This window comes from Eulemur rufifrons, chromosome 18, assembly GCF_041146395.1.
Source record: "Eulemur rufifrons isolate Redbay chromosome 18, OSU_ERuf_1, whole genome shotgun sequence".
Classification (NCBI taxonomy): domain Eukaryota; kingdom Metazoa; phylum Chordata; class Mammalia; order Primates; family Lemuridae; genus Eulemur; species Eulemur rufifrons.
Genome location: NC_091000.1, coordinates 65,569,952 through 65,595,768, shown reverse-complemented (window position 1 = coordinate 65,595,768; position 25,817 = coordinate 65,569,952). Strand labels below are relative to the sequence as shown.

Sequence of the window (25,817 nt, the reverse complement as noted above, 5' to 3'; positions counted from 1 at the left end):
TTTGAATGCTATGCATCAGTTCTGAGCTTTATAAATGATTCACAGCAGAAGATGCATTAGAAACAAGGCCTACCCCCACCCCGCCCCCTTCTAGGACCATTGACAATTTGACAGTTTATGAAGCTCTGATTCCCTCACCACCCTAGAGGAGGGCCGCGTAGCAGGGTGTGTGCTCATCGCTCTTAATCACTTCAAGAATGTTCTCCAGAGACTGGGGAAGGACTCTCAGCCCTGAATAAGGGCTAGCATACGATGTCACTTCCCTGGGTCTCTGCTGGAGTCTGGGTTCCTGCTTTCAGGGCAGGAAATGGTCTCAGGGATGTGGCCACAGATATCATCGGAAGCTTCAGGTGTGGCCCTGAAAAGTAGGAGCAAACAGGATCCTATCTTTGTTTCCCACTCCCGTCCACCCCCATCCTCCTCTGCCGATTCCTTTGAGCCATTTGGGCAGAGACTTCTGGTGGTAACTGGAGAGTCAATGTAAAAACTATTGAACAATTGGGCAAAACCAACCTCTGGTGCTAGAAGTCAGAAAAGTGGTCCTCTCGGTGATGGACGAGGGGCTTATTGATTGCTTGGGACCTGAGGGACTTTCTGAGGGTGTTGAAAAGCCTCCATCTCTTCATCTGGCTGCTGGTTGCAAGGTACACACATATGTACAAAATCATCAAGCTGCACGTTTTGACGTGTGCAGTCTGCTGTGTACAGTTACACCCCAATGAACAACACCACTGTCCAAAACGCAGGCGGCCGTGATATGGGCAGCTCTCCTCTCTCACGGTCTGCTGGCCTGCGTGATTCTGGAGACACGGAAAGTTCTAAGTGCCCATAGCCATGCCACCTCCTTATCTTCCTCCACCAGTGTGTCTAGACCCACGGGGTATATTTGTATCCGCAGCCACACCTCTGCATTCAGTCTGGAGAGGAGAGTGTTACATGTGTGTGTCTATATATAGGGCAGTTTACTTCTTTCAAAGAAAGAAGTATGTTTTGTTTTAGAGCAGACACTCCTTCACACACACACACACACACACACACACACACACACACACACTAAGCCTGGGAGCCCACTCAACAGCCTTGCCTTTCGCCCTTGGGTAAGACGCTAGGACTGACCTTGATGACAACCGTGGGGATCGTCAGCACCGTGGACTTCTGCTTGGCCAGGACATCCCTGGTCTCGTTGACTCGAGCTGTGACAAAGAAGTGCAGGGACGCCTGTTCCAGCAGCTGGCCCATGTATTCGCCGGCTTGGATCAGCACCTCTTGCTTCCTGACTGGCAGGAGGAAAAACAGGCCCAGCATCAAGACCTGAGACGGGGTCTGCTTTACCCTCCCCCACGGTCCCCGTCCTCCCCACATTAGCGGAGCAGCCCCCGGAGCACAGCAAAGGCGAGTGGCACTGGCGTGAAGCAGGGACAAGCCCTCTCTGTTTCTTGTGCAAAGAATGTGCTGGATGTTTAATATTCAGCCAAGGTTTACTTGAGAAAATGTGTCGAACTTTCCCAACAGTGCTTTTGCAGTTGTAAAAGGAAGGCCATGGCAAAGATGCTTCAAATGGAGGGCCAAGGTGTTGTAACTGTGGCTTTGATTTGGGTAGGGTCAGTCCCAAAACGGTACACGTGGGGTGGTGAAGTTCCAAGGCCACCACTCCACGTGTCGACCCTTGTGGAAAAGGAAATGTCTCATCCAGGCCACGGGCCACACTTGGGCAAAACTGTCAACTATCTGAACTGTCCTTGCAGTGCTCCACATTTTCTCACCGGCTTTTTCTGCACCAATCTGCCATCATGATTTTTCTATGTCCAAGAAAGAAGCCGTTGGAACCAGTTCCCACCAAAGGCATTCAACTATCGCCTAGCCCCCTCCCGCCATTTGTAATTTAGAAGACCTCTGTGTCACATGTGTTTCCTCAAGCCACTGATGTTAGTTCTTTGGTCTTGGGGAAAAGCTAGTCGGGGATGGCACTGGGAGGATGAGGAGTGGTCCTGGCTCCCGTCCCATCCCCATCTGGTTGGGGACGGTGAATTCCAGCTTGTGGCTCTGGCCCACTTTCTCTACCACTCCCAATTCCCAGATTCTAGAGCACAGAGGACATTCCTCTGCAGGCCAAGCCCAGGTGTGGCACTGCTGCTACCTGGTCAGAGCGAGGTCCCTGTGCTGCACCGACAGCTGGCAGGCCCAGCAGGTGAATGGGTGACTCACGCCTCCATCCCCATGCACAAGGAACAGACTCTGTGAATGCTCAGAGCTGCAAATCTCCACTGCTTCCCTGCCCGGCGTGTGGCTTCCTGCCAAGTTGCCGCAGGAAGTAGTTCCCCTGGCCGGCAGCTGAGTGCAGAGGGCAGTTCACTTAGCCCGCCGCACTGAGCCGCAGTCCACTGGAGGACAGGGTGCCGCCTGTGGGCAGACGAGCCCCAGGGCAGGGGGAAGGGCTCCTCTCGGCACTGGCTCACAGGTGAGTGAATATGGAGCTGTGCTCGTCACCTGTGTGGGGACTCTCACACCTGGACTGGATCCGCAGCAGCTCGCTCCAGACCCTGAAGACCAAGGAGGCTGGGAAGGCCTTGGGCAACACCTCAACTTGGGAGTCTCTTTACAGACGTGCAGGTGCTGTGCCTGCCTCCAGCCTTTGGACTGAAGAGCTCTCAGTCTTGGCTCCATGTCACAATCACCTGGGGACCCTTAAAAACCTGCCATGCTGGATCCCACCCCAGACCAATTAAACCAGAGCCTTGGAGGTTGAGGTCTAGGCATCAGCATTTTTAAAAGTTCTGCAGCTGACTGTGATATGCAGCCAGGGTTGGGAAGGCCCACCCCAATGACCGGGGGTCCCCACAGAACCAGCCCTGTGGAAGCCTCGCCTCCAGCGTGGGGTGTGGCCCTTCCGGTCAAGGCCCTGGCTGGTTCTCAGTGCAGTCTGCGGACCAGGGGCACCAGGACCATGTCAGGTCACCTGCAGCTTGTTAGAGATGCAGGTTCGCCGGCCCCTCCCTGCAGAGGGAATCAGCATCTGCATTTGAATGAGGTCCTAGAGGTGCCTGTTCAGGTGTGAGCAGCTCTGAGAGATGGGAGGTTCTAACAGAATAAGGGGAGTAGGGAGTTAGGGAAGAATTGGGTGGACTCAGGATGGTCTGGGTTTGAAATTCAAAGTCCTAAATCCCTGGGATCCCATCACCTTTGGCACACTGGAAAGGTGGGTCATCCCAGACCAATGGTTGTCAACAGGGGGCAATTTTTCCCTCCTTCCCCCTGGGATGTTTGGCAATGTCCAGAGACCTTTTTGTTGCCACAGCTGAAGTGGAGGGTGTGTTACTACTGGCATCTGGTGGGTGAGGGCCAAAGACGCTGATAAATGTCCTGCAAGACACGGGACAGTCCCCACAACAAAGAAGTATCAGGCCCGAAACGTCAATTTGCTGAGACTGAGGATCCCGCGATGGGCCATGCAGATTATTAGGATGTATTAGTCCATTCTAGGCAAGCAGTAAACAACTGGCTTGGTGCTATTCCACTTAGAGCCAGCTCTTTGAAGCTATGACCTTGCCTTGACCTTGGCCCCTGAATTCTGCCTTTTCAAATGACCCACTCATAATTGCCTTCTTTGGACCTGAGCCTGGACCCTGCTTCTTTCATGACTCTCTTAGCAATTAATTACTTCCTCCATCCAGATGAGGGAGGCTCTGGCTCTCCCTTGATACAACCTCAGATGAGGACAATGTGGTTCTTCATGTCCCCAGATCTGGATGGATGGAGTGGCAAAGTGGCAGGCCTTGGAAAACATGCATTTTGCCTCCAGCTGCCTCCAGTGATCGTTTTTTAAAAACAGACTTCTTGTGGCTATTTCTAGAGGGCTGTGTTTGACACTGGGTTTCTTTAGGTTGGTGGGATGTGCCTGGCTTCTTCGCAGAGGCTCTTGCTACCTTTATAATCCGGCATCAGGACCCCTTTGTTCTCTAAGGTACAACACTCCCTAAGTCACAGCACTAAAGAAACCGGGCTGTGTTTCAGAGCCCAAGAGAGCAGTGCTCCTGAAATAGTACATTATGTAAGTGCTATGTTTTGCCGCTGCACAAGAAATTGTTCTAGATAAAGTTTATTAAACGTGGCAAAGGAAAGAGGAATAGATTTTCACTCTATGCGCAGAGGGCTGGGATGCTGCCAGTATCGTTTACAGTGTCTGGGGAAAGCCAAGGGAGACACAGACTGGAGCTGCCTCATCTCTTTTCCAAAAAGCAAAGAAAACTAAATATAGCCTAGTGGAAACGATAGCACCTTTGAAGGTACTGGGAGGTTTAAGTTATTCAGATCTTTCAAGCTGATTCTAGCACACACATTCCCTGTAATTATCAATCTGGAAACTTCGCCTCCCATTTTGCTTAGAGAACTATCCTTGTAATAGAGGCATCTAAGAATGCTTGATCGAAGTCTAGAATTATGTGGCTTTTTGCAATATTCTGCAATTTCTTCTAGATTGCAATATGCAATTTATTGCATGCAGTTAATGCCACCTACCTGCAGGGCAAAGGAACAAAGAGTCTCTGGTTTCCTTCAAGTTATTCAGGACAAGCCCTAGGTTTGGCCAAGTGGGTGGGAGCATGTTCCTACTGACTCAGGTGTAGGTTTGGTCAGCTGTCCTTAGATCAATGGCTGACGTGATGATAAGCATTCCATTCTAGCCCACCCACTCACACAAGCTCGTTCTTTAACTGGAGTGGAGAGAGAAGAGGAAGGAGATTGAGAGACAAAGCTCTTATGACATGGGAAAAGGCTGGTGTTCAGTTCCCATCTAAAGATCTGGGCTGGACGGCAGGGATGAGGACACAGGGGAGGTAACTGGCCCACCTGGGGCCAAGTTTGTCCTGAACCGGCTCATTGTCATTGCCTGAATGGGACTTTGGTTCTATTACCTTCTGGGCCTCTAATTGCTGTGTGTGGCCTTGAACACATCGACTCATCTTCCTAGCTTCAGTTTCCCCCAGTGTAAACATGTTGGAGGTTACCATTTATTGAAAGCCTACTGTGTGCAAAGCATGTCATCTGTATTATCTCATTTGGTTTTCTCCACACCCCTTTTCTCTCATAACACATAGCCAATCCATACGCCGCTCAGGCGGGTTCTACCTTCAGAACATACCCAGATCTGACCAGTTCTCACTATTCCCCTCACTACCACCACCACCACCTCTCAGCTGAATAATTGCAAAAGCATCCTAACTGGTCTTTAAGCTTCAGGCCTATTTCCCCTTTAGTCTTTTCTCAACACACCAGCTGGAATGATCTTTCAAGACTTAAGTTAGATCATGCCATACTCCTGCTCAAAACCCTATAATGGCTCCTCAGCTCACTTAATATCAAGGCCAAAGTCCTTACGAGGGCCTACAATTCTTCATATGATCTGTACCCACCCACATTGCCCCTTGCCACCTTTCCTTCCAATTCTAGCTCCACACTGCTCACTGAATACGTTAGACATAGTCTGGCCCCAGGGCCTTTGCACATACGGTTCCTTCTGGCTGGAATGATTACTTGTGCCCTTCTGTCAGGTCTCTGTTAAATGTCACCCTATTAGAGACACTTAACACTTAACAGAGACCTGAATGCCCAACTATCCCACTGTCACCAGCACTCCCTGCCCCCTCTACGGGCTTTACATTTGATTTATCCATATAACCATACTATATATTCACTTGTTTGGTTCCTTACTGTCTGGCTCCCCCACAAGACCAGAAACTCCAAAAGGGAAGGGCATTGCTACGTCTCCAGCACAAAACAGAACCTGGACTTGCAAGCACTAAATAAAGGTTTGGGGAGACCAATCCTTTGGTGTGGGTGGGTTGTTCTCATTTACAGATGAGGACAGAGAGTTCAGAGCTTGAGTAACTTGTCCAGGGAAACAGCGGTAGGTGACACAGCCGTCCCTTACATACAGAGTTATCTGACTGCAAGGCTCAGGCTCTCTGAAATCACATGTGGCTGCCCGTTCCAAGCAATCACGGTGACTGTTGTCCTCTTCAGTCCTTTACACTGACTCTCCTTTTCTATGGGGACTCCCTTTCCTATCTCTAGGAAGAGGAAAAGTGTCAAATTTCCTAGTTTCCATAGAAAATACCACAGTGATTTGTTAATTATTAGCTATATCACTGAAGCTAGGGAGATTTACTTCCTTTTGGTTTGAGTAGGTTTCTTGGAATTAGAATTTTTAGGAATAGTTTCCCATTTTTCTAAAAATATTTTTCTAAAGCTTCAGTCAGGGTACTGTGGGTTGTGATAGCCACCAGAGACAGAGAGCTTGAGAACAACTGAGACACGTGGTTTGGTCATCCCAGGGGGGCTTATTAGTCTTGCTTGCCTCTGCTTTGTAAAAATTATTTGAATACCTTTTTTTTCCTTTCCTTCTTTTTTTAGTGCCACATGTCAGGTCAATGGGCATCGGTGCCCTGAAGTATTCAGGTCCTTACAACCTGCTCTCTCTAAGTTGACACTCCCTGCCTGGAGACCGGCTTCTTCCAGTTGACTCATGTTGCCAGTCACGTGACCAACAGTTGTGCCCACCAAATACTAGCACCCCAGGAAATGAGACTGGCCGAAATTGTAATCCCCAACGTAAGCTGTGGCATGCAGATCCCAACCTGCTTAAAATATCCTGCATTTTTATAGTGATGAAAATGCTTGGAAGATGTGTGCACGAGGATGAGAAGGAGGCCCCTTGAGAGATGGCAGAGAGAACAAAGCCATCCACAGGCTCCTGGAGGGCAGTCTCCAGGGATGGGTTCTCTCCTTGCCTATCAGGGCACTTTTATGAAACAGTCTGCATGCAGGCCTTAGATCTCCCTGCTTTCTAGACGGTAAGACAAACACACCATTCTTTCTGGACAGCCCCCAAAAGGCTTCCCTAAATTAGGAGAGAGGCACCACCTGAGGGCATGTGTTCTGACATGGGTCATTTAGACGTGTGCTTTACAAACTTCCCTGTGCACTCCAGTCCCCTCGGGATCTCATCAAAATGCAGATTTTGATTCAGGAGGCCTGGGGTGGGGTCTGAGATCCTGCATTTCTGATAAGCTCCTGGGAGAAGCTGATGCCCCTGGTCCCTAGACCACACTTTGAGTAGTAAGAAGTTAAGTTCCATCTATTTCCCAGGACCCATGGGGCTCTAGGCTTTGAAAGTTTCAGCATTTACTTCCATGCATCAGACGTGAAGATGAAAGTTGAGGCTAGTCTAGAAAAGAGGGGCACGCTCCTGTGCCCTGGGAGATAAGGTTAACTCATACAGAAAGCTGTCCTAGGGAGACAGGGAGCCAGGTGGCAAGTCCTGGAGAGAACATGCCCTGGTTAGCTTACAGGACAAGGGCTCCAGCGTCACTTCGAATGTCTCCTTCTTGAATTCTTCCTTCACAACCCCGGTGTAGAAGGTGATGCTGCCTGAGAGATAGGCTGAGATGGTGTAACGGCTGGGGCTGTTGTTCCGGAAGGTGATGGTGAGCTTGAAGTCTTTCCCCAGCACGGCATTTTCCACTTCAAAGTCCATGTCTACATTGGACCTTGGTTTGGCGACGCCTTCTGTGTTGAGAGGCTTTTTGGCTCCGTACATCAGGGCGGTTTCTAGGGCCAATCTCTCTTCTTCTTGACCTAGGAGAGATCCAGAGATAATGACAGGGAAAAAGAATTGCAGTCCACCATGAGAAAGTCACATGAATAGACACGTTGCGTACCGTGCTCGCCAGCGTGTCTCCATAGCCTCATGACCTCCCTGGGAGGCAGATGCCACCATTATTCCTCTGTTACAAATTCTGCAAATTCAGATTCCCAGAGTTGGTGACCTGCCTGGGTGGCCGAGTCTGCAGGTGGCAGTGCCAGGGCCTATCTAGAAAGGGGGTGGTGCTAAGAGCTGTTTCTCCAGTGCCACTATTTCAGGGTCAGCAGGTAAAATTGGCAAAATCTGACACTTCTCAAACTGTGGTGCGCATTTGCTTCCCTTCTTGAGTCCTCGCCTAGTGGCAAGGACTTGGGGACCTCTAGGCATCGATCGTGGAAATTATTGCCTCTTGCCATTCCGCCTCCTGCCGTGTAAGTTCTCCTACTTTATGGATCCCCAACAAGACTGTCTTCCCCAACCTGCCTTCCACTTGGGCCTGTCCACTTGCTCTTTGCTGAGTTGACCCTGGAGGGCTCCGGCCCTGCCTTCCCCCACCTCCCTCCCCACCCCTGCAGAGATTGCAAACCACGAGCTGCCCCAGGACACTGGGCTCTGGCAAGACATTAACAGGCCTTCCCTGTCCCAGGGCTCTCCGGTCAGACCCCCGGAGGATCACTGAGCTGTCTAGAGCCTCCTGCATGTCCTCCAGCTCCATTAGCCTGTCAGAGGTTCTAAGATGAAGCCCTACAGCAAGGAGACCTACTTGCTTTTCTTTAATGTAAGGTCTTCCAAACTCATCTGACGTTGAATATAGTTTTTTGAGGGGTAGCTGTTGGCCGGTGGCAGTGCACCCAGGTTCTAACGCCATTTGACGTGTGTGCTGTTTTGAGGAAAATGTCTCGTGTAGGGTTTCCGAGGTGGTTGTGGTGGAGATGAAGGTGTGGGGAGAAGGAGGAGGGATGAGCTCTGGAAGAGGCAAAAGAGAGCTTCGTGTAGATGAGGAAGCAGGAAACAAAGACATGTGTCAGGCCTCAGGGAGAGCTTGTGCCTCCGCTGACAAGCAGGGACGGCAGAGCTTTGGAGAAAGTGTGTGGCCTTGGGGACAGGGCTGGTGGAGGTGTAGAGGGGTGGTGGCCATTCTGTTTTCCATCTTAAATAGCTTTGGGTTTATCTTTGTGCATCGTGGAGGACAGACATGAAAACATGAAGGCAAATTCTTTGGCTTGTAAAAACTGGTCATGAGAATGGCTAGCAGAAAAAAATCACTTTAAAATATGAATTCTGGCTTTTATAATTATGTTAATTTTAAGATATTGCCTTCTAGTTTACCTAGTTAATAATGAAATGCAATGGTGATTAAGAGGCCAATTAATCACAATAACTACCACTGAGCGCTAACTGTGAGCCGAGCTTTGGGATAAGTGCTTTTGTGAATTATCTCATTTAATCCTCATAACAGCTCTACAAGGTAGGCACTGTTAACACCATCAGTTTCTGTGCTTGGAAAATCAGGGCGCCTGCATCCTAGGGGTGTTAGGTGGATTAGAGGTGGTAGGCGCATAATAAGAGGAAGTTACTCTGCAGAGACAGAGAAAATGCCAGCAGGTGTTGCGTACAAAGATGAGTGTGTGAGTGAGTGTGTGTGTGTGTGTGTGTATTAACGATTCCCCTGATCGTCAGGACTGCAAGGAAGTGCCAGAAACAGCTGGCCCAGGACAAGCTGTGGCTGGAGTGGGTGTTCATAGACCCACAGGGGGAGGCAACACAAGCAAAGGAGAGGCAGGGTGAGGACGGTGCAGTGAACATTTCAGCAGGAATCATCTGGCAGGTAGGTCCCTGAGAAAGAAAGCACCATCGATTATCACTCTGGACGGGGGCCAAATGTGCATTTAGGCACAATGTAGGAGGCAAATCCGAGCAGCAGGAACCTGATCGGAGAGGGGCCGCCTTCAGGGAGAGGAGCCGAGCTGGCCCAGGCGAGGGCAGGGGAGAGGGAGGCTTGCGGCGAGCTGTGAGCAACTGCGTAGCAGTGACAGTGCAGGCACCTGGAGCGCCCTCCCGAGGGTCCCTCTGGGGCAGCCAGGCGTAGGCAGGCTGGGCTGCTGCGGGAAGTGCAGGCCCAGAGAAGAGGAAAGAACTGCAGGGTTTTCCCAGAGCAGGGCACAGTAATTCCTGTTTCCTACAGTCACGCTCTGTGCTCTGGTGTCTTACATCATTCAGGGCCATGGGCGAAATTTTAGTGCTATGAGAGACTTATCCAAAGCCTGATTTTATTTTCTGAGATGCCTCTGTGGGAATCTCTAGGCACAAGGTCAAAAAAACATTTCACATCTTCGCGTTACCTAGGTTGCAATAAGAGAGCCCTTGTATGTTGGATGAAGCCTCTTCTTATTGTTTTGGCCTTAGGTCCACTGCCACCTCCTCAGTCGTCCCCCCTTACCCTGTGTAATGTGTCCCTAAACCCTAGTCCTCTCGTCTCTCACTCACACATGACATGCCTGGTTTTCATTCCCCTTCCTTGTCACAGCACTGTGTGACATTATCTCCTCTGCTGGAATGCAAGCTCCCTGAGAACAGGGACTCGGGCTGACTTGTCCATGTCTGTCTGTGTCCCCAGGTTCTGGGGCCTGACCTGCCACAGAAGATCCAAAGAATCGACGTTTGGAGAAGGCTTTGCTTTCAGCCAGAGGCAAAACTTTCATCTTTATAACAGGTACTAAATAGTCCAGTTTAGGACATTTTATGTTAAATTAAGCCTGCCTGTGAAAGTGTCACCTCAGTGGCCATTCATTTGGTCATTTCATGCTACTGGAGCCCCTATAATGTTCCAGGCACCGTGCTTGGCACAGATGAGAAACACGGCCTCTCCCTCACAGGTACCGAAGGAACAGGTGAAGAACGGTCATAGCACAGACGTGTTCATCACAGATGCTGGGACAGAGGTTGGCCCGAGGTGCATGGGAACATGAGGGTGGCAGGGGAGGCTTCTTGGAAGGGCTTTTTCCTACACAGCCAGGGCAAAGCCAGGGGGCAGGTGGGAGCTTGGCTTGCTGGAGGAACTGCCAGCGGCTCAGCTGGCTGCTGGGCTGCTGGGCGGATACCCATGGGCCACAGCCAGGAGGTGCAGCAGGGGGGACTCCAAAGGCCAGCTAAGAAGAGGCTTTGTGAGCTAGGAGGGGAGTGCCCTGGGGGCAGGGAGAGAGTGCGGGCTGGGAAGCCGTGCTGGGGCAGGCTGGGCTTGCATTGCATCACTTTGGCAGCAAGGCAGGGGTGAGACTGAGAGGAGGGGAGGATGAGGAGGGAAGGCGGGATGGGGAAGCTAGAGCAGGTATTTTTCCAGGAGAAAAATAATCACAGCCCAAGCTAACAGGAAGAGAACGGCAGCAATAACAAACTCCTAGCAGTAGTGGGACTAACCTCACTGGGTATGTGCTGTGTGTCAGGCACTAGAGTAAGCGTTTTACACAGCAGATACTGTTTACTTTTTGGACAGTGATCTTGGAGCTGGAGGGGAGGGGATGCATTTGAGGGGACATCTAGAGGATTTGCTGCTTGACTCACTCGTTATTTGCTAAATTTGGGTGGATGGTGGCTCTCTTCATCAGGGGAGCACAGGAGAAATAGATCTGAGATGAGCAGGGGAGCGAGAGAAGGTGGCATTTGGGAATGTGGGACATTTAGAGAAAGTCTGGGCAGAGACACAGACTTGGGGTGATGGGGATACATGTGAACGTTAATACCAGCTATGTGGGAGGGGCATAAAGCAGGTGGGAAGGACTGGGACCTAGAATGAGGTGACATTCAGAGGGAAGTTATAGTTGCAGAAAGAGGGGAAAAGGGTCAGGTGGGTGTGGGGGAACCAGGAGAGAGCTGCGCTGTGGAAACAAAGAGAAGACAAGATTCAAGAAAGCAGAGTGAACAACAGCACCGGGAAGGGTAGGAAGGTCATGTAAGATGAGGTCTGCGAAACCTATATTCCATGGTGTTGGTAACCTGGAGCACAGCTGTGGGCCTCGAGGGCGGCAGGAATAGGGTGCAGGAGGGAGTGTGGCGGGTCACAAGTCCAGGCGGCCCTTGCGGGAGGCGAGAAGGAAGGCAGACTGGGGCGTGTCTGGTAGGGAGTGTAGTGTTGAAAAAGACTGTTGTAAATTTGCTTTTAAACACAGGAGACCCTTGAGCCTGGCTGAAGGCTCCCCGGAGGGAGAAAATCGAGGAGAGGGGGAAATGCTGGTGAGGTGACAGAGGAGGTAACTGACGCAGCAAAGAGGGAATGAGGTCAAGACACCGTCCTCAGGGGGGATATGGTGCCCGGAGAGAAGATCTCAGGATTCTAGTTTTCAAAGTTTTATAGTTTCTTAATTGTATATTTTGGAAAAAAGTTATAAAGTTAATATTAAGCTTTTAGTAAGTTGAAAGTGAAAAATGATCTTTCCATGATTTAATTCATTAAAATAATTAATTCCTAAATCTAGCCATAATTTTCTCCTATGATTTTACTCAGCTCCATATTTCAGTGTCCAGCCAGCACCTGTGGGTCAGAGAAATTACACGAGCGACTGAACAGCGAGGATCGGGACGGTAAACGCTCGGCCGGGAGGCGGCCAGCCCCGCACCGCGAGCCGGTGGCAGACGACATTAGTCAGTCACTGTCTCCCAGCGTGTGCGGGTGCAGTCTCAGCGGCTTCACAATAGCACCCCACTCGGTCATTTCCAAAGTTAGGATTTGAAATGTGTATGCCACCCTGGATTAAGGGACTAATTATCATCCACTTGGGATCACACTCCAGCCCAGAGGCAGGATGAGTCTCTCTTACAGCCATCTATGCGGACTTAGAGGTTCTTCCAGCTGGACCACGCCCCGCTGTTCCTCTCCCCGTGTCCTGCCTTCTTGCCTGGACCCCAGGTGTCTTCCTCACGCAGAGTGGATGCGTTTTATTTGTTTTAATCTAGAGTCCACGCCTGGCCCAGCCCCCAACTCCTCTTTCGTGGACTGGTTTTTGGTGTTTCCTCCTGTGGTCTCTGATCCTGTCCTGTTCCTGATAGGGCCTTCACGGTCCCCTCCACACCGACAGGTAGTGGCAGCCGTGCTCTGCTCTGTGGTTTCCGCGAGCTGCCTGGGCGCATGGACGGCTCTGTTACTGCAGCTCCCGGCTGCCTGCCGGCTCGCCTTTTGTTCTCTGCACTGTCTGGTCAGGACTTCTTCCAAAGTAGGACGGTTCACACCACAGTCCTTGCCTTGCTACCTTTTCTTGGGGAATTCTTTCCCCAGCTTCATCTGCCAATCCTTGTCTACCCTTTGGGCTGAGTTAGCCCATCACTAACTCCTGCCTCGGGGTTCTCCCCGCCAGCAGAGCCAGCAGAGTGTGTGGGTTTCCAGTTCTTCCTGCGCCCTGCGGCACCTGCAACAGAGCAATTTGCACCTAGCGGGGAGGGCGGGGGACGTCTGCTTTTCCCTCTGGCTGGGTGGGAAGGCAGGGCTGTGGTGCCTCCAACCCTGCCCAGCACTTGATGTGGCAGGTGGTAGAGACAAGCTGTTGAGTGGACGAATGTATAAACGAGTGAATGTTGCAGCTAACTTTTTCTACGAACCCTGCTTTTTCCCTTTCTAACCTTTTTGCTTGTAACTCTATAGTAAGAGGGCATTGCTTGTTAGTTTTGTTCTATTGTGCCTGTATTATTTTTAACTTCCCTTTTAGGAAAAAGTCAAGAAGAAAAAAAAAAAAATCTTTGCATCTATGTAGTGCAATGGAAGAAAACCAACAGGAGAGGAGAGTGAACCATTTCAGAAATACAGTAAAAATTCACTAGTTCAGATGACAAAAATCTGCCATTTCTGAGACTATGCACAAGAGTTCTCAATTCAGCAGGCTTTTTCTTTATAGTGCAAATTGCTTTTGTAAATAAGAGCAGGGAAACTGTCTAAAATATTTAAAACAAATTCTGCACTCCTTAGCACTTCAGGAATACCAATGAATATTTAGGTGTATGGTAATTTCTTGTCATTTTTATCCATTCACTAAAATAAATGCTGCTCTTAAGAACCTCTGGCAGTGAAGCATTTGCAAAATATATTCTGTGTTCCCCATAAAGACACCCAAGGTCCTCGAGCTCCTGGCTACCACTGGCCTCGGGCAGCTTTGTCTCCAGCCACTGGGCGTTCTGAGCTTGATGCATTAGTAAGGCCTGCAGGACCCTAAACACACCTCCTACCTCTGTTCATGCGCCCCCTGCCTGGAAACCTCTGTCCAGCTTTCCTGAACTGGGGTCTCTCACTTCTCTTCCTGGGCTCTGCTTTTTCTGAATCTCTTGGTGGGACTGAATGTCACTCTTCTTGTTCCCAAAGCCCCCTCTGCATGATAATCCTACCTCTTGACCCAGGACAGGAACTGAGACCCCCCAGCACCAAACCAACTGCAGACAGATGGTATTGACTGAGATAGAAGTGAACTCTACAGTGTCATTTGAAACATTCTATATAATAAAAATTAACAACCCCCACCACAATATTGTTTTATAATTGAAATTGGCCTTTGACCTAATTGGCCTGAATTATGGAGACTGTACTGTCCTATTTATATTGTATTATCTACTTTGTAGGGCTTCTGTAATAATTCAATGGGACAATTTGAAGTAGTTATTTAAATTTCTATTATTGAACTAAAATTATACAGTTTTCTAATAGGATTATTTAAAATTAAGGTTCTTGTGGGCCAGAACATATTCTATACTCTGTTGAAATAGATCTGACTTTAAACCAAGTCATTTCACAAGCCACATGAAGGAGAATTCTGCTCAAAGCAAACACAGAACTACAAGAAAAATTGATTGTGTGGTGTACCTTTCACTCATGAGCGTTTATACATATGCTCTTGCTACCAGATGCTGCAAACACCAGCTCATGGAACACATCTCAGAGTGACAGTGAATAAGCACTACGTGGACTCGAGCAAATAAATCTTCATTTGGTTGTAGTAAATTACCTTCTTGGAATTTGTAAGTATCAGTAATATCCTTCATGCCATCTCCTCCGATTTCTTTGGTCACAATTAATTTCCCAATGTGGGTGGCATCCACAGTTTCCACCACTCGAGTGCCATCTTTCTTAGCTGTGATGTAGACAAGGTCACTGTTGACCTGGAAACAGGAGGGGACAGCGTCAGCCATCATCAAATGTCCTTGTCACTAAAATCTCTACCTCTCCATAGTATAGTCATCCAGAGATCCCTGGAGCTGACATGCTCCTTTCTCTGGCGGCATTGGATACACAGGGCTAAGCTGGTGTTTCACATGTTCTATAGGGGGATCCAGTTTAGATTCATCATCACTATTTTAAATGAAGAATTTTTGAGGCTGGGGCAATCGGTTGTCTAAGCAGCAACCGTTTCTTTCTCCCCTTTGTCTTCCTGGTAAATTCTACCTCCTAAGGGACAGCTGACACCACCATGCCTATCACCTGCTTTCCGTGACTTCTTCTAAGACAGCAGCGGCTACAGGACCCACTTCTAGGAAGAAGAGGAAGTCTGCTGGATGCTTCTGGGAAAGACCTTTCTCCTTTACAGAAGGAGAGAAGCACATGGGACAGTTTGCCCTTCCTTTCCTGCTTTCAGATGTTTTCACGTGATTTGAAGTGTCTCTTGGAGCTGCCGTAGCCATCCTGGGACAGTGAAGGGAAACCCTGCCAACATCAGAAGACGGCAGAGGAGAAGGACAAGATCTGGGGGCTTGATGATGCCGTTAGACGGCTACGCCAACCTTGGGACCAACCTACTTCAGGATCCCTAATATGAGAGAAATAACCCCTCAACTGTTTCAGTCATATTAGTTCTGTTACTTGCAGCCAAAAGCATCTGAATTGAAAAACAATATTGGACAATTCAGGAGGAGTTCAGGCAATTTTCTGGTGGTTCAGCAACTAAAATGTGCAATCTTTGGCACTTGGAAATAGCACCTGGGGGCCATGCTGGTGGGTCCCCAAGTTCCTCCAGGGTTCTGCTTTATCGTTCTATTTTCAAAAGACAATGTCTAATCTGTGCCTGAAAGCTGACTCCCCCAGCATTGTTTGTTGTATTTTTTACAATCACTTTCTTGGGAGTTCCATTTACTAGCAGGGAAGCAGGTAGGAAACGTGAATTGCACTGCTGACAGTCACTGCTGTATTGATGAAATGTTTCCAAGCTCCTTGCCAAGCCTCAGTCCTCCCCTCTTTAAATACGGTAGTAATAGCTCCTTCCTCGTAGGACGATTGGCAGAATTGAAAAAAATTAGTTATCATAGTGCCTGGTATAAACACTCAATAAATGTTATTGATAATAACATATTATTTAATAATATTGCCAGATATTGTTCACGGTTCTGGGTTCCCAATGATGAACAAAATAGATCTGGTCACTACCATTACAGAGTTTACACTCTAGTGACGGTGCCGTGGTGCAGCTCAATCACTCGCAGAACTTTTGAAAAATAGATGCTTGATTAAGGAGGTCTTGGGTGAGACCCTAAATCTACTATGTTTTTCAAAAGGTCTCAGACAATTCCACTGGACGCCCAGGCCTGAGAGCCCCTGCGATACGGTACAGTAAGTACCTTGAGAGGGTAAGTCCAAGATACTCTGGGAGCTCACGGGGCAGTTGCTGGGAAGCCAGGAAGTAAGAGCTGAGTTGAAACCTGAGCGATGCAGAGGGGTTAGTGAACTGAGAAACTGAGGAAGGGCAGGGTGGGGTACCGGCAGGTGCTACCGCGCGAATGTATTCAGCAGAGGCTCTGGATTAGCTGCAAGAAACTTGGGCTCTGATCTTGGGCGTGTACTTGTAGAAAGTCATGTTAACCTCTCTGAACTTCAGTTCCTGATTCTATAAAATGAAAATGACTACACGTGCTCTGCTAATTTCACAGGAACATTTTAGGTCAGAGTGATATAAGATCTATGTGAACAAGACTTGTAAATTTCAAAATGGAGCAAAAGTGTAATCATCATCATTAGGGACTGGGGAAATGAGGTGATATATCCCTATCTTTTAAAGTTGAGGTCAAAGAGGGCGACTTTTCTCTCCTTTCTCACAAAATGTTCTGCGTGTTTATGAAGTCTGATTTCTGCTAAGGAGGAGATAGCCAACATTCAGTGAATACCCACAACGTTTAGGGACATATTATAAAGGGTTTAATTTCAACCTCACAACAACAAGCCTGCGAAGTATTAACATGTATTATTATAGCTGTATGACAGGCGAGGGCACCAAGTCTCGCAAGGGGGAAGCAAAGTGTTCGTGGTCACGTGGCTGGGAGCTGGTGGAGAAGGGCAAGCCCCGGGCGGGTCAGTAGCCGTTGCCTTGACCGTGGCAGCACCCTGCCTCTCCTGCGTCACCCGCAGGGCCGTGAGCACCACCTGAGGTGGGGAGATGGTTCCGTGCTCAGGCTCCAATTTCTGGGGGTAATAAATGGTAGCTCTGCTCCTCAGCAGAGACTCGGAACTCAGTTGTGAACCATGTGAAAGGCTGCAATGTGCAATCAGGAATGGGCACAGGAGAAGACAGAGCAGATACCGAAGGAATATGCGTCACTTTGGGGGAAAAAAAATTAAGGAAACTTTAAATGAACTGCCTGAGAATTTTGGCATTCCCTCTGGAGGAAGCCATGCAGGCACACGCAGGTACCTCCCCACTCACAAATTATAGCAACGTGGGTGATAAATATCCTCTTAATAACAACCCTTACAACAGCTTATGGGAGACAAGCCAAATATGACAGTGGCTAAATCCTGGGCTCCTCTTGAGTATGGCTAAAGAAATCTTTGTGGCTAAAATCTCAGGCCAGCCCAACAGCACAGCCCTTGTGGAGAGGAGAGGAGAGGAGAGGAGAGGAGAGACACATGTATGAGTTGACTTTTATATATGTACATCAGGAGTCAGGCATGGAGGGAAAGTATTATTTTCAGTTTCAGCCACTGGCGTAATGGTTCCCTATCCTGGATACATAGGACAATCACTGAGGGCCTTTAATGTACCAGTGACCAGCCCTACCAAGACCAATTGACTCTACAGCAGAACAGTCATTAAGTGCAGGGTGTACTGTGAGAAATATTGAACTTAGGCTGTGTGACTTTGGATAAGTTACTGAATCTCTCTGAACCTACCTGCCTTGCAGGGCAGGTAGGTAGATGAATACTACTTGTTAAAGTCCTAAGTTTAAGACTAATTTCTTTTCCTTCTTTTGAGTGGGATGAAATCTTAATGATCATCTATCTAGTCCTACTCACACACTTGAAGGGGCTATAATTATGCCAAACCTGGGCATCCATACATGAAATCTGGTGCTTTCTTTAAAATACCACACCCTTGCTTCTCAGACACAGGCACTTCTTACGCAACCTCTGCCATTGTTCCAGGTCCCGGGGGCTCAGGAAAGCTGCGGTGGGCAGCAGGCTGCAGGAATGCTCTCTGCAAACTTCTACTTGTGCCCTTAGAATGTGGACACATATCCACGGCTGGCAGAAGCTGTGCTCATCACCACTGGGGATGGAGACTCACTCTTGCTTTTAGGACCCTGAACAGCATTCACTTAGCTTTGTTCCCAAGTGGAGATAATCTCATCTGCGTGGTCTGCCAAGAAAGTGCTGCTTCTCTGAGGGCATGTGGAGGCAGAGAACGCCTGCCTGGCCAGGAGGTCTTCCTGGCACCAGACCCTACCTTAATGGAGCTTATATTTCAGAAAGGAGAGAAATAACAGACACTATGGCAGGGTAGGAGGAAGCAGCAGGGCACATAGTGATACTTTAGGTGGTGGGGGAGTGAATGAAGGTCTCTTTGAAGAGGCGAGTGGACAGAGACCTGACTGTGGAGAGGGAACGGGGCATGCAAATGCTTTTCCACCACAGGAAGAGAGAGCAGTGAGGGGCACCTTCTCAGCAAGAGGAACAGTATGTATAAAAGCTCTGAAACAAGAGCATGCTTGGATGCTTCCAGAAGAGTAAGAAGGTCAGTATGGCTGGAGGGAAATGAGCAAGGGACGAAGTAGAAGGGAAGCCAGGGGGCAGGTCTCACTGGATCTCGTAAAAGGTATGTTCAATTTTATTGTAAGAATGATGGTTCCACTGGAAGGTTTGGCGCAGGGGTGTGATGTTTCTGTTTACAATTTAAAGGATAATTCTGGCTGATTTGGGGTGAAAAGGGGTGAGCAGGGAAGTAGAGAGGTGAGTCAGGAGGTGATTTCATGGAGCTCAGTGTGCAAAGCTCAGAGGGCAGCAATGGAGGTTGTGGAAGCTGTTAGAGCCATGATATTTTTTGAAAGCTATTTCTAGCAAGAGCATGAGCAGGCTTAAGAGGAGAAGCCAACATAATTCCAACATTTAATATGTTATTTGAATGAATGGTTGAATTATTTTCGATTCAACTACGAGATGCCAAAAATTGGGCTGCACCTAATAAGTGGCAGCAAAATAAACAAGTTTGAATTGGGAAGGAAGAACGCACAGAGAGGCCTCTGCACAGGCTGTCCACAGAGAACTGCTGGCCCGGAGCTGAGGAGGGCTTAGCCTCTGGAGCAATGGGGCGGTTAACGTGGCCCTGGGGTGGGGGCAGTCACTGCTGCCGTGAAAATCACCTGTGTTAGGGAGGGAAGGGAGGAGTGTGCGCGTGTACGAGGGCACTCGTGTGCATGCATGTGTGTGTGGTACTGTGCATGTGCATGTGTGTAAGTCTGGGGCGGAGGAGGGCAAAGGGACAGCAGAGCCAATTAGAACAATTAAGACAAAAGAGAACCACCGTTACTAAGACGAGGAGAATTCTCCGCAGGGAACCCCAAGTGCTTGGTGAACGCGGGACCCGGAAGATGACGCCAGACACGTCAAGCTGCTCTGCTCTCACCCCTTTGGAAGCCTTAGGCCGCCATGAGTTGGGGAGAGAGAAGGCAGATGGGCTTTCAGAACTGAAGCAGCCAGCACAGCGGTGAGGCCTGAGCAGGGAGGGGCTGAGAAACAGCTTCAAGCCCTGCAGAAGTCCATGAATGTGGAAGATAAACTTCCAGAACGGGGGAGGAGAGGAGAAGGCGCAGAGGTTGGGGTGCCTTGCAGGTACACCCCTCTCCTACTAGGAGGTACTGTTTTCACTCAAGGAGACCAAGGCCCTAGGAAAACTAAAAAACAGTCATTGAACCTGATGCTCAATCTGGCCTGGAAATGAGCAAGGAATGACCCGGAAGGTCAGCATGCTGAGTGGGGAGACAGGCGAACTCCCGCAGGTACCTGGGTGGCCAGAGACTCACTGATGCAGGAGGAGGCGGGAAAGGGGAGGGCGCCGCTGTCGCAGACCTGAGTCATGTAGACTCGCCTTAAAGTTTCCTTCGACGCCCCCAATGAGGTCCTACTTTGCGCCCCCTTGAGGAGAGATTCCTCATACGCTTCTCATCAGCTCAAATGTCTCTTATAAACGGCTCAGCCCTGGAGCTCAGCCCATGCCAAGGCAACAAATTGTACTCTCTGTCAGACACGCCTCTGCAGTGGGTGAGAAAGGAGTAATTATAACCTGCAAATCCTGGTGACATTCACAACACCCCGATCTATATTTAATAATAGCAAAAAGCGTTCGCATTAACAGCTATTAGGCAGTTCGCTTGTGCAGGGAGGCCCTTCCTCTCTTCTTCTTTGCAGCAATACAGTATAATAAAAAGATGAACACAGGCTTTGTGGATTTTAGAGTGATTTCCCCTTAAGAGGTTTTCAGAGCATCATAAATTACCAGACAGCAGCCAGGGAGGTTTGTATAAACCTTCAAATCCCAAAGTGAAATCAAGGGGATAAAATTCCAAGCCCAGTAAGCCTGGTCTCCCAAGGCGTCTAGAAACTGCCACAACAGGTACGGATGAGAGGAACACTGTTCCTTTCGTGTATTTCAGATTTCCGATTTCATAGTCTTCGAAGAGTGACACTTATTTTACTCCCTAAGTATTCTCAATCCTGCCTCCTCCTTCCCCAGCTGTTGCTGTTTGTCTGTTTCAGGGCCTTTCCGTCTCCAGGATGGAGTGATGACCCGGCCCTCTAGCAGCTCTTGCCACCTTCATGACAATCCCTTCCAATCCCCCCTCCCCAGTGACAGCTCTCCCTCGCTTATGGGACAGGGGTGAATTCTCAGGGCACGGGGTCCCCCATGCTGAGTTCCTTCAGCCTTCATCTCCTGACACCCCAGCTGCACCCCTGGGATTCGAGTGCGTCTGCACAGCTCTCAGTCGCCCACACACAGTTTTCGGATGCTCGAGTCAGCCCCTCTGCCTACAGCTCCTTCCTTCCTCTGGCTTCTTCCTAACCCCCTTCACTTAATCACCCCTCTGTCCCACGGGGCCCCACAGCTCTCTGCCCCTGTTTACCGTGGCGACACTCACACGGGCATCGCCATTGCCTGTTCTCAGGTCGCCCTCCCTCCCCACAGTGTTTTGTGGTTTTTGCTGTCCTACTTCCGTTCCTGGCCCTGTTGCTCAATTACTGAATCTGTATGCATAAATGCAGGCCGTGCGGCACCTACGCTGCTCATCTGACAATTGGTTCCACAGCATTACTTACACTGTCGTTATTTCACTTTTGGTGTGTTTATGGCCTGTCACCTCACACTAGAATTATGTTTCTCAAGGACATGAGCCTCTGAATTCCCCCAGCACAGTGCCTGATATGTATTATTAATAGTAATAACTATTTATTCCTTGCAGAGTAGTAGAGTGTAGTGGTTACTAGTGTGAGCTCAGGTGTCTGCTTGCCTTCAAATCTTAGCGCCACTATTTATTAGCTAGATGATTGTGAAAAGGTTACTGAGCCACTCTTTGTCTCAATTTTCTTTTCTGTAAAATGGGTAGAATTCCAATATACATTTTAAAGGGTTGCCGAGAGCATCAAATGGTAGACACAGAGAAAGACACTATTTCAGTGTATTTATTGGTGCAAGTGTGCTCTGGGGAAGTCCTGCCTCTCAGCCTTGCACATATCCCACCCCTCCTGGCAGCCTCCCAGCCTTCTTCTTTACCTGACTCTTCTTACCTTTAATTTGATATTCAGAGCTCTCCTTGGAGCATCCTTTAACAGCCACCTCTGCTTCTGGCCCCCACCTGGTTCTTCCAGAATTTCAGGCCCTTCACCCAAGTGTCCCCATCAAACCATTAGGTGGGCTGCACTCCCCAGTCGGAGTAGACCCTGCAATCCCCTCCCTGTTTAGCAACTCAACTCTCTTCCACCTCCCCCGGCCACGGGTGATGGCTTGGAATGGTGGGACATGGATTGCCCGGCCCAGTCTAAGACCACGGATGGGGAAAGTGCGTGGATTTTGTTTTACACAGATTGCTGAGTTAGTCTCAGAGGGAAGCTGCATTCTCTGAAATTTCGATTCCTGGACCACCCGCACCACTATTTAGTTGAGTGATCCAGTTAACCACTAAATTTCTCTGGAGCAATTGATATCTACTTCTTAGGTGCAAGGAACTGAGCTAAGTTAGTAAAGCATTTGTTTAGGGGAAAAAAATCTCAAAACGTCAAGGAAAGAAAAACGTTAAGAAAGAATTGCATTTAGCATTAAGAACCTGGAGGTTGGAATGATGCCAGTTAACTTTGTAAACAAAAGCATACACCACATACCAGGGACACCTGGAATTAATAACCTCTACCTTACTCTTTCATGAGTCAAGAGGTTGGGGAGGGAACAACACTTCCCTCCAGCTCTTCACTTACCTCTGCAAAAACAAAGGGTGCATCGAACTGGAAGCAGACGTGGCCGTGCTTGATGGCTTGCACAGAGGCGGGGCCACAGCGATACATGCCTGTACCACACAGAGGAGGAGTGGAGTGAGTATGTCATCTCCAATTCTGTCCAGATGCTGCACGGTTCATAGCACTGAGGGTGGCTCCATAGAGACCAGCATTCCCAATGTCATCACTGATTTAGCCTGTGCACTTTATGGCTTGAGAGGGCAGATGACCAACGTGTGGAATCAAGAGGGTTTTGTTGGCAATGCCTTCTCAAACCAAAATTCAAAGCCATGGAAAGAGTACGGGGCAACGCTATTCCTGGACCTGCTTTGCCACTGCAAACACATGCCCGTGTGTTTGTGCCATGCGGTTGGCCGACAAAAGTATTTATCCCTTTTCAGCTGGTGTCTGAAATGTTGGAAATGTTGACGTACCCTTGGTTGTTGTGTTGCTGCTGTTGTTTGTTTTGATTTTTGTCTTTTGTTTTTGGACATATGTCAGGTTTAACTGGAGAATTTGGACATTAACCACACACATGGGCCAATGTCCAAGGTGCATTCAGGAAGTCAGCAGGCCCATGTTACTCTTTTAAAATTCTTTAAATTTTAACCACCTATCCATAGCTAATAAGAGATTAGCCGCCCTTAGTCACCTCTGAAGTCTCCTCGTGATATATTATCTATCCACAGCATCATAAAGTGTCGAACTTTCTTCTTTAAAACCCAATACGATAATATAGTTCTATTATGAATATGCACTGAATGTTGATGCATCTATGCCTCCGTGTATACATCAAAATCTCATATCAACACCTGAGGGAATAAACATAATGTCCCCAGTCCACTGATGTTTTTATATTATCATATTAAAGAGAGGTGAAGGCTTATAATGTGATTGTACAAAAATCTGGGGGAAGTCAGAGCTGCCATTGCTTAGCATAGTTGGCAAGTTAGAAGACAAATACCCACATCTGCAAGCTTTGGAAGAAATCACATAACATAAAAAGAAATCAGGTTCTGGAAAAAAACAACAATCTAAAGGATGATCTATAATTATTTTTTGAGTTCTCTATTTTCTCTACTGCCTTATAGCTTAGCACGGTGTAACAGGGAGGGTTGGAGTATATTTTATAGCCTAGTAAAAATGCTTACAGATATTTTTTCTGTCTTCAAAACTGCTTATCAAAGCAACAGTAAATGAATTATATGTGTTAAATTTTATATTATTTTCCTAAAAGTTGTAAAATAATCAGGGTTGAGCTGACTATTGAAATGAAATTAAACCTGATTCGCAGGGAGTTGTACATGTGCCCAGAAAGCACATTTCAGATGTTGGTTGCCGATGGGTGTGGTTCCCACACATCAAGTGCAAGCATAAAAGTGAAATACGATCAGTGGTGAAGAAGCAGTTCCCGAGAGGGAGGATGCAGTTTTACCGTCGCTGTTTTCCTGGGGGGTGCTGTCCACGGCTTGCCATCCTCCAAATCCAACAGGAAGGTCAGGCCTTGTCATCCACGCTTCATTCCAGCAATGGTAGTTCCTTAGAAAACACAACCCAGGAGAGGTTACACTTCCCATCACATTCAACGCTTCAAGAAATCAAAAAGTGACCCTGAATCCTGTGCATATGCTATCTATGGATTATTGGAATGGATCAAGCCAAACTGGGAGCTCCAGGAGGTACCCTGGGCCTTCATGTTTGCGTGTGCTGGGCACATCCATTCCCGCTGGCATCCGTGTGGGTGCTCACATGGCCGGATGTTCCTCTCCCCCTGCTAAGATCAGCTTCAAGGACACTCGGAGATATTTTAATCAGCACATTAGACAGTTTTGATCTTAACCATTCTCTGCTGGCTAATAAAACAGAACTTACTATGTGCTGAAGGGGTGGAAAGAAAAGTTAACTGAAACTGAAATACTTATCTTTGAATTTTTTTATATAGTTCTGATTTAGAAAAGCATATTTCTTTGCAATAATTAAGCAATAAATATTTGTATTTATGGTCTTTGACCATTGCCATAGAAACTATAACATTAACTCCTGAATATTTCTCCATGATTTGTGGCAAATTTCCATATAGTGTTCAGCAGGAAGAACAGTGGTCCGGGTGAGTGTCTCTTCACCCTTCGTCAAAGGTGGGTAAGCTGGGAGTTAAGGACCATGCAACACTTCTAAGAACTTTGTATATGACCCTTGAAGCAAGAGCATGAAATAAAATGTCATCATGAATTGTATTATTATGTCCTTGGAAAGACCTAAAATTATATGACGGTACAGAATCAAATGAGAGCACGTTAACCCCTCAGCACCATAGAAAACGTTCACACAGTAATAACGATTTAATAACGGGGTAGGCAGTTACAACAGTCTTTGTTTATAGCACTGATGGATTTCAGATCCAACTACGGTCGATCTTTACTCTGGATGTCCTTCAATGTCACTAATTTGTGCATGTTCCCATCTTTCTCTGAGTGCAGCTCATTTCTGATTGGCTCAGTCGAGGGATATTAATCTAACTATGTGCTCCTTACGCACCAGGCACCTTGCTAGGTGTTGGAAGTTCAAAGATGATCCAGACATAGATTCTTGCCCATAACAACCTCACAAGCTGGGAGGAATGACAGACACATAAACCAATTATTAAAACAGGTCACAGGTTTGCTGTGGGGCTTAAATAAGCAAGTACATGTTAGCGTTGAAAATAGAACCTGGCATGCTCAAAAACGGCGACTCTCAGACTTTTGAAAGTCATTAACTGCAGTGATGCATGCTAAGATGGAAGTTCATTTGGGTGCAATGGGGTCTCAGCTGGCGCAAGTCTCAGAGTGTTCGAGAAGGCTTCCCAGCAGAAGCGGTATTGACCGGAGGCCTGGAAGATAAGTGAGAGTTTAGAAGGTCAAAAGACAGAGGGAGACTAAAGTTTCAGGGGCATGAACTAGCCACCACGGTGTGTCTGGGAACAGTCTGCCGTTAGCCGTGGCTGGAGGGTAGCGTGTTTGCTTATTTGTGTGCAGGGGAGGACCACCGTGATGTCAGGCAACCCACAAAACTAACAAATACACACAACAATTCCTGTGTGCCAGGCGCTGTTCTAAAACCTTTGTGCATATTAACAAATCTGATGTTCCCAGCACCCCATGGGAGCGATAGTGTTATAATTATCCCCAGTTTTCGGAGCAAACCGAAGCACAGAGAGGGGTTGAGACCCTTGCCCCAGGTCACACAACCAGCGAGTAATAGAGTCCATGCTTTTAAACACTGAGCTGCGATATAGGAGGATAAGACTGTGAGATCCTTTTGTGCCAAATTAAATATTTGTGCTTTATTCTTAGGCAATAAGAGGCCATTGAAATAACATAAGAAAGGTTAAATTTGCAAATCTGAGTGTGGGGAGGATGGGTGGGGAGGGAAGAGGAGCCTGAGTTCAGTCCTCCCTCATCCCCACCCCACCCCTGAAGGTCA

At 48.2% G+C, this 25,817-nt stretch overlaps 1 protein-coding gene across 1 annotated transcript in view; it reads right to left on the bottom strand.

The window, feature by feature from the left end:
* F13A1 (coagulation factor XIII A chain) overlaps positions 1–25,817 on the bottom strand; it is a 153,945-nt gene that overhangs the window by 22,021 nt on the left and 106,107 nt on the right. The window contains exons 9-13 of the mRNA XM_069493144.1: positions 23,791–23,894; positions 22,338–22,426; positions 14,620–14,773; positions 7,345–7,632; positions 1,117–1,277 (exon numbers count right to left, since the gene is read on the bottom strand). Of these exons, the coding sequence (XP_069349245.1) occupies positions 1,117–1,277; positions 7,345–7,632; positions 14,620–14,773; positions 22,338–22,426; positions 23,791–23,894 (796 nt within the window). The remainder of the gene's footprint in view (positions 1–1,116; positions 1,278–7,344; positions 7,633–14,619; positions 14,774–22,337; positions 22,427–23,790; positions 23,895–25,817) is intronic.